Here is a 12,787-nt window from a genome sequence, read left to right as displayed (position 1 = left end):
GGCTGGCGTTTTCAGGTGGACGGATGGACTCTTCCAGAAGGTAGTCTTGAAGCGCGAATTTCGCGGCGCCTGGGGACTCGCCACACCGTGGGGGCCTCCAGTCCTCGGCGACTGCATAGAATTTGCAGAGTATTAGCCACGAGGGGGCGGGGTGAAGCGGGGCGGCGCCGAGGTGGTGGGGTGGGGGGAGCCCGGAGAGCTTCATAAAGCCACAGCAAAGGCGCCGCGCCGCTAGTGACAGCGGCCCGCTGGAGAGGGAGCCCAGGAGCTGCCGCGCGCCCGCCAAACGCGGGCGCAGGACCCAGGCGTCCGAGGCCGGGCTCGGGTGGGGCCCCCCACCCGCGTTCCCGCCCCCGGGGCCCCGCCCCTCGCGACCCCCCGCGCCTGCCCCCCGCGCGGAGAGGGGCCGGTCCCCGACGGCAGCGGGCAGGTGCCAGCCCGCCCCGGATGGGCATCGTGGCGCGGGGCTGCGGAGACATGCTGACGGGTACCGAGCCGATGCCGGCGAGCGACGAGGGCCGGGCGCCTGGCGCCGAGCCGCAGAACCGCTACTTCTACCCGGATCCCGGCGCCCAGGACGCGGCCGACCGTCGCGGGGGCGCCACCCTGGGGGCGCCCTACGCAGGGGGCGCCCTGGTGCCAGCTCCGCCAGGCCGCTTCCTCGGAGCCTACGCCTACCCGCCCCGGCCCCAGGCCACCGGCTTCCCCGGGGTGGGCGAGCCCTTCCCGCCGACGGCAAGCGCCGAGGGCTACCAGCCTGGGGACGGCTACGCGGCCCCGGACCCGCGCTCGGGACTGTACCCGGGGCCGCGCGAGGACTACGCGCTGCCCGCGGGGCTGGAAGTGTCGGGAAAGCTGAGAGTAGCGCTCAACAACCACCTGTTGTGGTCCAAGTTTAATCAGCACCAGACGGAGATGATCATCACCAAGCAGGGACGGTGAGTGAGACGCGCGCCCCGCGAGGCGAGCGGGCCCGGAACAAGGACGTGGTTTTTTTTTTTTTTCTCCTGTCTAGACGGCGCCCATCACTGTTTGGCTTAGGCTTTGGGGGAAGCGGGGACGGAGTTGTAGCGAGGACAGAAAAGTTCTGGGGGTTGTTTTCTCCCAGGACATTACACCAACAGGCAGAACTCAGAAGGGAGATGGAAGAGAATGGGTGCGGTGAGAAGCTATCGTGGTTTAGGGGTGTGCCCTTACCTCACTGTCTGCCTCCATGGGGATCTCTGGGCAGAGAGGGACTGTGTTTTGGATTTAACAGGGCAGGACCCCTCTTAGCCCCTATGCGGACAAATGGAGAAGAAGGCAGGGTCTTGGTACCCCAGACAACAACCCAGCACAACAACCCACCCCCCAACTTCTGCTACCTCTACCCTCCCACCACCCACCTCTCCAAGCCTCTTTGCTGCTGTTGTGCACAGGTCAGTTTTGGGAGGTGGGTAAGCCTGGGATTTGGTGACATGGAGAAGCTGTCGCCAAGTTTCCTTTCCGGTAGTACTTTGAGATCGTATGTCTCCTGTGAGTGTGTTTTAGGGGGAGTGGTAAAGTGTATGGGGGGCTCAGATCGCTTCCAGGCATAGGCCCTGCCGGAGAGCCCACATGCCCGTGGGCCTGAGCAGGTAAAGCTAACTTATGGGTCCCAGCGGGCAGCCAGTCCCACTCTGCTCCTTCCCGCCTCTGTCCCCCGAGAGTCTGCCTCACCCTTGGCCAGATACTTTCCAGTGTAAGATCCAGCCTGGGGAACCCATGGCTTCTATGCGTCTGGGGACCCTGAAGCCCAGTGCATGCGGGGTAGGGTTTGGGGCCAAGGGTGCTGCTTCCGGGGAGAGCCTCATGCGTGGGGAAAGGAAGAGAAACTTGCCACTGGTATTTGTTTAGTAAGCAATGCTGAGTGGGCCCTGCTTGGGTCTGGCCTGGGAGAGTGTGCACCCACCCTTCCCTGTGGGGGCCTGCTGGGGACCAGGGAGGACCTCTCTCAGGCTCTGTCATCAGCACATCCAGGAGGTGTCAAAGGGCAGACGCCCAGGGTGCGGCTTGGGGAGGGAGCAGGGGCGGGGTTGGGGGAGGCCATGCTGGCCCCAGGGGTGTTGGCATTCAGTCTAGGGATAGCTAGGACATTCTTCCTTTCCAGGGAGTTCTGTGGGGTAGCATGGGATTGAGGGACCTGTCCACCAACAATGAATAGCTTCAAGTTGCTGAGTTGTACCTTTTTCTCTGGGATGGACCCAGGAAAGTTGGCATTTTTTTTTAAAGGTGTGGCCTTTATCCCTTAAGCCTTCTGAGAATTCCTCTCTGCGTCCCCCAAACCCAGTCCCCTCTGAGTGCTCCCAGACACAGCCCAGGCCTCACATCTGAATTGGAGGTGACCCAGAAGATCCTTTCCAGGCCCCTTCCTGCACAGACAGGGAAATGGGCTCAGTGACAGAAGGAGACTCTCTGAGGTTTCACAGCCCACCTGTTGCAGGCAGAACGGGCACCTGAACCCAGATGGTATCTGCCTGGGCTTCTTTCTCCAGCCCGTCACGGCTGGGAGTGAGAAGAGCCACCTACACTGTCCAAAGGCCTTGATGCGTTCAGAGTGCTTTCACTTCCATTCTTCCACTGTGTGCTACTACGTAGGCCAAGAGATCTCCCCATTCACAGCTAGTGGCACCGTAGCACAGGACGGCTGGTGGCTTGTCCTTAGTCGCACAACTGACCTGAACCCAGACCTCTGCTCTCAGGAAGCTCTCCCACCCGGGGGACTGGCCCGGGTCTCCCTGCCACCTGCTGCCAGGCCTCTGCCCTTTCAGTCTCGAGGGGCGGCCGGCCTGCCCAGAGCCTTGGCCAGCACTTCGGAGATCCGGTGGTGGGTGCGGGGCTGGCTGTGGGCCACCTGCAACCTGGTTGGGTGGGTGTCTCAGGGGGATGCGGGCATGCAACTCAGTGAGGTCGCCGTCACTACCCCTGTGGCTTCCTTCTTCCTTTAGATTCTTGCTGAATAATTCTCTCTTGACAAGTCTTGCTGTCTCCCTTTCAGATCCATAAAACTACTTTCCTTTTTTTTTTTTTTAAAGATTTTATTTATTTATTTGACAGAGAGAGAGATCACAAGCAGGCAGAGAGGCAGGCAGAGAGAGAGAGAGGGGGAAGCAGGCTCCCCGCTGAGTAGAGAGCCCGATGTGGGGCTCGATCCCAGGACCCTGAGATCATGACCTGAGCCAAAGGCAGAGGCTTAACCCACTGAGCCACCCAGGCACCCCAAACTACTTTCTTTTAATATGAAAAATTCCAATATATACAAAAGTGCAGGAAAAATCTCCAACCTACCCATCACCCAGTTTCAACAGTTGTTACTGCTTGTTCCAATCTCGTTTCTTTTTTTTTTTTTTAAAGATTTTATTTATTTATTTGACAGAGAGAAATCACAAGTAGATGGAGAGGCAGGCAGAGAGAGAGAGAGGGAAGCAGGCTCCCCGCTGAGCAGAGAGCCCGATGCGGAACTCGATCCCAGGACCCTGAGATCATGACCCGAGCCGAAGGCAGCGGCTTAACCCACTGAGCCACCCAGGCGCCCCCCAATCTCGTTTCTTCATATCCTCACTCACCTCGCTTCTGCCTCCCACCCCCTAGTCTGCAGTTTTATTAGTGACGGCAGCAAGTATGTAATAAGTAAATCCTAGGCACTGTATTCTTGCATCCTGAAAATTTCTCTATGCACATCTAAAAGTGTTTTTTTTTTAAATTATTTATTCATTTATTTGAAAGAGAGAGAGAGGGAGATCACAAGTATGCAAAGAGGCAGACAGAAGGAGAAGGGGAAGCAGGCCCCTGCCGAGCAGAGAGCCCCATGCGGGGCTCTATCCCAGGATCCTGAGATCATGACCTGAGCCAAAAGCAGAGGCTTAACCCACTGAGCCACCCAGGTGTCCCTTAAAATGATTATCAAAATTATTCATTTATTTGTTTATGTATTTATTTACTGGGGGTTGGGGGGGAGAGAGAATCCTAAGCAGGCTCCATGCCCAGCACAGTGTTTGACACGGGACTCAATCTTAAGACTCTAAGATTATGATCTGAGCCAAAATCAAGAGTTGGAGGCTCAACTGACTGAGCCACCAGGTGTCCCTAAAAATGGCTTTTGATAAGTAAACACAATATCATTAACAAACCTGAGGAAAAATTCATAAATATCATAAAAATTTCCTTGACCACTTTGTAATCGCCTGTGCACGCACGTGAGTGTGTGATTATCCTCAGGCTTTCCATCCATCCTGAGGAACTGCTTCAGACACCATGGGGTCCCCGTTGGAAAGGTGCAGTAGCCCCTCACCATTTTCTTTGATGCCTTCCCTTGAATCAGACCTCAGCGTCCCCATGGTGGGGTAGAGGGGACAGAAAACACTGTCCCCCATTCAGTCCTACCAGCCCTCATCACCGGGCACTGAGCTCAGGCTCCAGTGATCTGGGAACTTGGCGGCCATTTCCTTATGCTACTGGCTTCTAAAGAGCACGGCTTGGGCTCAGAGAACAGCACCCTTTCTCTCCTGTGTGGAGGGCTGGCCCGTCCCTCCGTGGGTTCCAGTGACCTGCCCGTCATCACCACATCACCCACGGCCTTCTTCCTTTTTGAAAAAATCCTCCCAAGCCAGGCCCACCCACAGCTCCACGGCCTTGTGCCTTGGGCTGACTCACTCTCTCCCAGATCCTTCCTCTCCCACCCACCCTAGACCCATCCCTCAGTATGGACAAGTCACACCGTCACTCTCTCCTCCACGGGCAGCAACAGGGTGGGGCGCCGGGGGGGGGGTGGCGATTCCCAGTGCCAGCAACTGATCCCGGCAACTCAGGTGGGGCGGGGAGGAGAAAGTGAGGTAAAATGTTGGACTGGCCAACTGGAGAGGTTGGAGTTCAAATTTGGCGCGTTTGTGGAAATTCGGGGTGCCCACCGCGGACTTGTGCTGTATTTCTGGGTGGCACTGTGTGTGTACTGTGAATGTGTTGGTGGGCATGGACTAGCTGATGGTAGACATTCTCAGCAGAGGAAGGGAGAGGCGGGTGTCTGCGTGTGTGGGTGTGTGGGAGTGCATTCGTGGCTGGCAGTCCCCACTTTTCTGGGTGTGATTAGTTGATTATTATAATTAAGATAACTTTGGGTAGTTCTGTTGTTAAGTAGCTCAATTTGCGTGTGTACGTGTGTGTGTGTGTGTGTGTGTGTGAATTTAGCATTGGAGGAAACAATTTCAGTGCCGCTAGATCTTGGATCACTGGTCTCACAGCCATTGTGGCCTTCCCTACAATCCCGACTCCTAGAACTTTGTAGATCTTTATTTTATTTTAATTTTTAATTTTTTTAAAAAAAGATTTTATTTATTTATTTGACAGAGAGTGAGCACAGGCAGATAGAGTGGCAGGCAGAGGCAGAGGGAAAAGCAGGCTCCCTGCTGAGCAAGGAGTCTGATGCCGGACTAGATCCCAGGAGGCTGGGATCATGACCTGATTCCGAAGGCAGCTGCTCAACCGAGCCACCCAGGCATCCCAAACTTTGTAGATCTTTAAAACAATTTTCTTTTATTTTTTTCTTTTGTTGTGGGGCAGGGGGCACTTGAATTTGGACTCACTGGCTTCATTTCTCTCAGGGCAGGTGAAAACAGCTTTACTTTTTGTTGGCCCGTTTGCTAGTGGCTGTTCGATTTCCACAAAGCTGGGTCTGAGGTTGGTGGGTGGAGGAGATCTTTGATGCCTGAGCACCATTTGCGTTTCCATGGGTCCAAGGCACTGCTGGAATGTTCTAAAAGGTGCTGCTAATTAATACCCCCACAAATAACGAATAAAATGTAAGAGGACCCATTTCCCCACAGACTCATCAGCATTAGAGATTAATTTTATTTATTTATTTATTTTTAAGGTTTTTAAATTTATTTGACAGAGATCATAAGTAGGCAGAGAGTCAGGCAGAGAGAGATATATATAGAGAGAGAGAAGGAGGAGGAAGCAGGATCCCCACTGGGCAGAGAGCTCAATGCAGGGCTCTATCCTAGGACCCTGAGATCATGACCTGAGCTGAAGGCAGAGTCCTCAACCCACTGAGCCACCCAGGTGCCCCTAGAGATTAATTTTAAAACATCCTGCCAACACGACAGACCCAAAACTACCTCCTTGTAATTTGTTTGTCACGATGGTGAGTTGGAGCCTATCAGAAGTGTTCAGGGGCACCTAGGTGGCTCAGTTTTTAAGTGTCTGCCTTTGGCTTAGGTCATGATCCTGGAGGTCCTGGGATAGAGACTTGCATTGGGCTCCCTGCTCAGCGGGAAGCCTGCTTCTCTCTCGCCCATGCCCCCTGTTTGTGTTCCGTCTCTTGCTGTGTCTCTCTCTGTCAAATAAATAAATAAATAAAATCTTAAAAAAAAAAAAAAAAGTGTTTGAGGTTGGACGGGTATGATGACCCTGCAGATCATTTCGGGATGGGCTAGTCCTATGGGGCAGTGGAGGAATTTAGGGTCTTGGGCCCTGTCCTCTGAGGGCAGGCTGGTCTTTTTGGAGAGAGTTGAGGTTGGCACCAGACCCTGTTGCTTCCCAGCAAAATGTCATGTAAATCAGGGGCTATTTTGGGATTCCAGCTGGTGGTGATTCTAGACTTTTAGGGTGAAATGAGACCTCCTTACTCCTCTCCCGTTCCCCCATCCTCTTCGGCATCTCCTTCATGTCCCTCCAGCAGAGATACGCGGAGTGGAGAGATGGACGCACAGCCGGGCAGACCCTGACTCTGCCCTCTCACCAGGGCGCTGTCAGCTCGGCTCTCTGCTCCTTGGTTCCTTCAAGTATAAAATCGGAAATACTGTGTTACATTTCGGGCGAACTGGATGCTTCTAAGTAGAGACACAATGAATATAGTCAGTCCTTCCCTTCCTTTAAACCTGCAGGTTTAGGCAACAACTGGTTATAATACAGAAAATGTGGACAGCCCGACCGCTGTCATACTATGAGATGTTGGTAGAGACGTGTTGAAAATATTGTTTCAGCCTTAAATATTTAAGGTCTCCTTCCTAACCTTTGATTTCTCAAGTCAGCTGCCCCCTGAGCCCCTGGGACCTGGAGCCTGAGGCTGAGCTCAGGACCCTGGTGGAGGGGTCCTTCCTCAGACCCAGCGGGCTTTGATCGCTCTGGGCCAGCGAGAGGGTATAGTGGGGGAGGGACCGGATGAGCTGAGTTTCACATCTTTCAAACTTTCTCGCAGCTCTTAGAGGAAAAATGGTTAGGAGTTATTGTTCCCATTTATGGGTGAAGAAACTGAGGTTTGGTTTGGGATTTCACTTACTCCAGGCCAGCAAGGGGATGGGGCCAGTAAGTCTCTCCTTTTTTTTCTCAGCATGGGAGAGTCTGGAGAAGACAGGAAGGTGGAGACACCTTCCCAACGTTATCGAGGGTGTTGCTCTGGGATCTTCTGGGGTCTAGGGTGCACCCAAAAGTGTTCCCAGGCCTCTGGAACTCTCCCTTCTCCAGGTTTCCTGACACATGGGCTGGTGTTTTTATTCCCATCTGGTATGACTTCTTATAGGAGGAGGGGAGAGATATGTGGGAATGCAAAGTCATTCTGATGAGAGTTTGATTCTGCCATCCTGCAAATTCTGCTCTTCCTGTTTGGGTTAAGAAAGAAAAGCTAGGCCATTAGCCTGGTGCTGGTAGAGGTGGTGGTTGTAGTAGGGGCAGTAATGGTGGAGGGGACCATTGTAGTGATGGTGGTAATGGAGGTGATGGTTTGGTGATGGGAGCAGTGATGGTGGAGGTGTGGTTGTAGTGATGGTGGTGATGGGGCTCTTGCTGTAGGTAGTGGTTGTAGTGATAGTGGTCATGGGGGTATTGGTGCAGGTGGTGGTCATAGTGATGGTGGTGATGGGGCTCTTGGTGGAGGTAGTGGTTGTAGTGATGGTGGTGATGGGGATATTGGTGCAGGTGGTGGTCATAGTGATGGTGGTGATGGGGATATTGGTGCAGGTGGTGGTCATAGTGATGGTGGTGATGGGGTGTTGGTGGAGGTAGTGGTTGTAGTGATGGTGGTGATGGGGGTGTTGGTGCACTGGTGGTTGTAGTGATGGTACAGGTGGGAGTGGTGATGGTGGAAGTGGCAGAGATGGTTGGGTAGGGAAGTATTTCTTTCTCTTGATCTATTACTCTGGCACAAGGGAGGATAATGCAGCATCCCAACCTTGACTTCCTCTGCTTTCCCCTGGAAGCAAGACTTGGAGCATGAGAATTGTGCTTAATAGAGTTCTTTTTCAGGTGGATGGAAAGTTTCATCTGGGATTTTAGGTACTTCTCTGAGGCTCAGGCCTGGGACAGGCCGTATCATAGACATCAGGCCCAGGAGGATGGGGCAGGGAAAGCCTGGGCACCACGGGGCCGGGAATGCGTAAGCACCGTGAGGGCTGCAGTGGAGAGGATGTGTCAGGGCCTGAGACCACCCCAGGGCTTGGGGAGCTGAGGCATGAGGGCCTACTGGGAAGTGCCTGTGCGGGGCTGGCTTGTGGCTTTGCTCCCCACTAGGAAGAAAACGAAGATTAGAGACAGTGCCGTGTAGCTAATGTCTAGAAACTGATCCTCGGGATGAAAAACACTGAAAAAGCCCTGATTCATAGTGTTTGCTGATTTCCGTGGTGTGAAGACTCCTGTGGTGCCTGATTTTGAGCTGTGCACACGGAGTCACTGAATGCAAAGTCAGGAAGAGTTGGGCATTCGTGCGGTGTCTAGTATTTCCATCTTTCAGGAACAAGAGCTATAAGTCACTTCAAAAGCAGAGATAATAGTGAAATATGGTAAAGGAACTGAGAAGTGATGATTTTTGAGTAGTTATTACCTTGGCTTATAAGGCAGTATACTTAATTGTAAGTTTACATAATTTAATTTTAAAATATTGCCGGTACATAACAATTGCCTGGCACACGTCCTGGTCATTTCCAGTCGGCTGTCTCGCGGGTTGCCAGCCGATGCCAGCACACCACCGAAATGAAAGCCTCCGCATAGGGGTGGTTGCGAGGATGCGTCTGCGAGGTTGGGGAGCTGATGGATGTCGGCGGGTCTCTCTGTTCTCCCCAGGCGGATGTTCCCATTCTTGTCATTTACTGTGGCGGGACTGGAGCCCACCAGCCATTACCGGATGTTCGTGGACGTGGTCTTGGTGGACCAGCACCACTGGCGGTATCAGAGCGGCAAGTGGGTGCAGTGTGGAAAGGCTGAGGGCAGCATGCCAGGTAGGAGCGCTCTGCGGAGCGGTGGGCACGCTTTTCCTCTGAGGCTGGGCGCCCCCTGGTGGATCCAGGAGGAACCCCCAAGCCCTTGCCCCCTACACCTGAGTTCCCCATTCCACCCTTATCCCCTCCCACTTCTCACTCCGGTTGGGTTTGTCTTCCCTTCTCTGCTCTGCGTTAGCCTGCCTTCTGCTCAGTCCTCTGCCCCCACCTCCCCTTGCCCTGCCCCATCTGGCCTTCCCCCTGCAGCCTTTCTGACATCCCCCTCAGAACAGGCAAAGAAGCCCCACATCACTATGGGGTCTGGTCCCCAGGGGGTTGCGTGCCAAGGAGGTTCACTGTCCACAGGAAACCGCCTCTACGTCCACCCAGACTCCCCCAATACTGGGGCCCACTGGATGCGCCAGGAAGTTTCATTCGGGAAACTAAAGCTCACGAACAACAAAGGGGCCTCTAACAATGTGACCCAGGTGGGACTCCTTGCCAACCCCCACCCCTCCTGGCTGATTCAGTTCTGTTAAAGTCACCTTCCTTCTTCTCTGACTCGTTCTTTTCCACACGCCTGGGCAGGGGAGGAAGATGAGGTGGGAGGCGGCTGACTCTCACGGGCAGATGTGGGCTCGCGTCTGGGATGACATGCGCCAAACCAGCCCTGGGGGTTTCTTCACCGAGCCCCAAGCTGCCATCACCTGTGCACCATGCTGGGCATAGATTTGGTGCCAGTGGCCCCGGGCAATGGATGCAGAATCTCTCTGAGTTGAGCAATACTGTTAACAGAGCCCCCTCCCTGAAAAACCCTGCTTGTACTAATACCCCAGTCGCAATGCGCATCTGGGGGGGTAGGACAGGGGGTAAGAGGGCAGAGCTGATGCCCTAGAGAGGCTGGGGACCGGAGCTAGAGCGCCTGGAGGAAGTTGCATGGTAGCAGGGCGGGGCAGTGGACATGATGGCCTCAGGGTCGCTTCTAGCCTGGTCATCGGTCAGCCAGGGTGGGGGTAGAGGAGCCGTCGACCCCCACAAGCATCCGGTTCTCTCTTAGATGATCGTGCTCCAGTCCCTCCATAAGTACCAACCTCGGCTGCACATCGTCGAGGTGAACGACGGGGAGCCGGAGGCAGCCTGCAGCGCTTCCAACACGCACATTTTCACCTTCCAAGAGACCCAGTTCATCGCCGTGACCGCCTACCAGAATGCGGAGGTGAGGGCCCTCGGCCTGCCCGAGCTGCGTGGGGCAGGAGGGGGAGAGTGGGGGTCACCGTCTTCCTCGGCGGGAAATTCAGGAGTTCCCTAGCCCCAGACTCGGGACTCAGGTGCCTCTATTTACCCTCTCTCTAGATTACTCAGCTGAAAATTGATAACAACCCTTTTGCCAAAGGATTCCGGGAGAACTTTGAGTCGTAAGTGCTGCTGGGTTCAGCTCACCAAGGGCCTCCTCTTGGTCCCTCCCGAGGCCTGACTCCAGACATGCGCAGAGCCTGTCTCCTCTCTGCTCCTGGGGGTGGGAGCTGGTGGGAAGAGATGGGACAGATGCTTGGAGGGCAGTGAGGCCAGGGAAAGAAGGTCCAGGGAGGAGCAGGCAGCAGGCAGGCTCGCAGACGATGGGTTCTGTTCGTGACCACTGTTTTCTTGCCTTTTTTTTTTTTTTTTAGCATGTATGCATCTGTTGACACGAGCGTGCCCTCCCCGCCCGGACCCAACTGTCAATTGCTCGGCGGAGACCACTACTCTCCTCTTCTACCGAACCAGTATCCCGTTCCTAGCCGCTTCTACCCCGACCTTCCTGGGCAGGCCAAGGATGTGGCTTCCCAGCCGTACTGGTTGGGGGCCCCCCGGGACCACAGCTATGAGGCCGAGTTTCGAGCAGTCAGCATGAAGCCTGCCTTCCTGCCCTCCGCCCCTGGACCCACCATGTCCTACTACCGAGGCCAGGATGTCCTGGCGCCTGGAGCTGGCTGGCCGATGGCCCCCCAGTACCCTCCCAAGGTGGGCCCAGGCAGCTGGTTCCGCCCCATGCGGACTCTGCCCATGGAACCTGGTCCTGGAGCTTCTGAGGGACGGGGGCCAGAGGACCAGGGCTCCCCTTCGGTGTGGACTGAGATCACCCCCATCCGGCCAGAGTCCAGTGACTCAGGACTGGGTGAAGGAGACTCTAAGAGGAGGCGTGTGTCCCCCTATCCTTCCAGTGGTGACAGCTCCTCCCCTGCTGGGGCCCCTTCTCCTTTTGATAAGGAAACCGAAGGTCAGTTTTATAGCTACTTTCCCAATTGAACAGATGACATGACAGGAACAATGTCATCAGGTTGGAAGACACCAAATACCGCAGACAGGTGACTCAGGACTGGGAGGCCCCCAGCTCCCTCTGTCCCTTCTCCTTTTGTAGTTGGTTGAGGAAGAGGGGTGCCAAGTAGGCTTCTGGGATTCACTTGCTGCTTTGGGCCCAAAGCGAAACCTAAGAGACGTGTTCCCTGCCCCCTCCTTTGCCCTAACTACGGTCATTTACCTGGTGCTGCTTCTGGCTGTGGGTTCCCAGCTGGAGAACAGAAAACAGAACAAGAAAGTCTTGGACACAAAGGAGCTTCCTTGCTTCTGTGGGGGGGGGGGGTGAGGGGTCAGGTGTGTGAAAATAAAGATGCTGAGGATTTAATGACAGCCAGCCAGCCAGTGTCGGCGAGGGGACTCAGATGACTTTGGGGCAGCTGGCCTGGGCCCCATCTGCTCGGAGACAGTGGGGTCCTGAGGAAGAGCCTGGAAAGGGGGGCGGGGTTGGTGCACACCTCAAGGAGCAAAGTCTTGCGGTGGGGATTAGTTGTGTGCGCGCACGCTTTCTTTCTTTCTTTTTTCTTTTTTTTTTTTTTTTTCCTTTTTGAACGGGGAGGCTATTTATTGTACAGAGAGTGGTGTCTGGATCTATTTCTTTTGTTTTCATCACTTTCTGAAAATAAACGTGAAACTGTAGAATGTGTCCTGCTTCAGTGCCCTGAAAGGGGACATGGTTGGGGGCTCCACTGGGAATTGTGAGAACACCATCCATCCCCGGCTGCAGCAGAAGTTTCCAAGAATGGGAGCTGCCTAGAAATCCTGAGTGGCTTCATTCCGGGGACAGACAGAGTCAAAGCAAGGCCACACGTGCTACCTTTGGCACTCAGGCTGATGGCTGATTCCACCTCGTAAGGCATCTTGGGGACAGAGAGCGATCCCTCTGTCTGGGTAGCACCTGACCTGTGGAGGAGGCAATGGACGGCAAGATCAGAAGACCGGGCCCTGGGGGTGAGGGAACTGGGGATTCTGCGAGGAAGAAGAGCCTTGATTTCTCTCTACATGTCTAGCAGCTTTGGTTTTCCATCTTCATCTTAGGGGTGTTCAAAAGTTAGAGGAGTAAATACAAGTTGAACCCTATGAAATTGCTGTTTCCGTCGGTCAAGAACAGCCTAATATTGACAATTTCGTGATTCAAACTAATGTCTAATGTTTAGAACAGTGCCTGGTAAACAGTAAGCCCTCAGCCTGTACGTGATTGTTGCTATAATTCTCTAGCTCTGTTTTTCTCTCTTTTTACGCGGCTGCTA

The 12,787-nt window shown here is 54.4% G+C and overlaps 1 protein-coding gene across 1 annotated transcript; it reads left to right on the top strand.

Moving 5' to 3' along the window:
• The first annotated feature begins 230 nt into the window (after positions 1-230).
• TBX21 (T-box transcription factor 21) lies at positions 231-12,176 on the top strand. Its single transcript, XM_082704786.1, has 6 exons — positions 231-938; positions 9,070-9,224; positions 9,570-9,691; positions 10,261-10,419; positions 10,557-10,618; positions 10,871-12,176. Exons 1-6 carry the CDS (start codon positions 448-450, stop codon positions 11,487-11,489), a joined length of 1,608 nt encoding a protein of 535 aa, XP_082560912.1. The 5' UTR covers positions 231-447; the 3' UTR covers positions 11,490-12,176.
• Positions 12,177-12,787: the final 611 nt, after the last annotated feature.

The sequence above is a fragment of the Mustela nivalis genome (genome assembly GCF_964662115.1).
Source record: "Mustela nivalis genome assembly, chromosome: 17".
In the NCBI taxonomy this organism is placed as follows: domain Eukaryota; kingdom Metazoa; phylum Chordata; class Mammalia; order Carnivora; family Mustelidae; genus Mustela; species Mustela nivalis.
Note: the sequence above shows the minus strand (reverse complement) of the source record. Positions and strands in the feature narration are given on the sequence as shown.

Bases quoted from the DNA above. Each gene is read 5' to 3' on its own strand.
- TBX21 (XM_082704786.1), top strand. From the start codon at position 448: ATGGGCATCGTGGCGCGGGGCTGCGGAGACATGCTGACGGGTACCGAG. The intron at 9,225-9,569 runs GTAGGAGCGCTC...CACTGTCCACAG, and splicing joins GGCTGAGGGCAGCATGCCAG to GAAACCGCCTCTACGTCCAC. The intron at 10,420-10,556 runs GTGAGGGCCCTC...CCCTCTCTCTAG, and splicing joins CCGCCTACCAGAATGCGGAG to ATTACTCAGCTGAAAATTGA.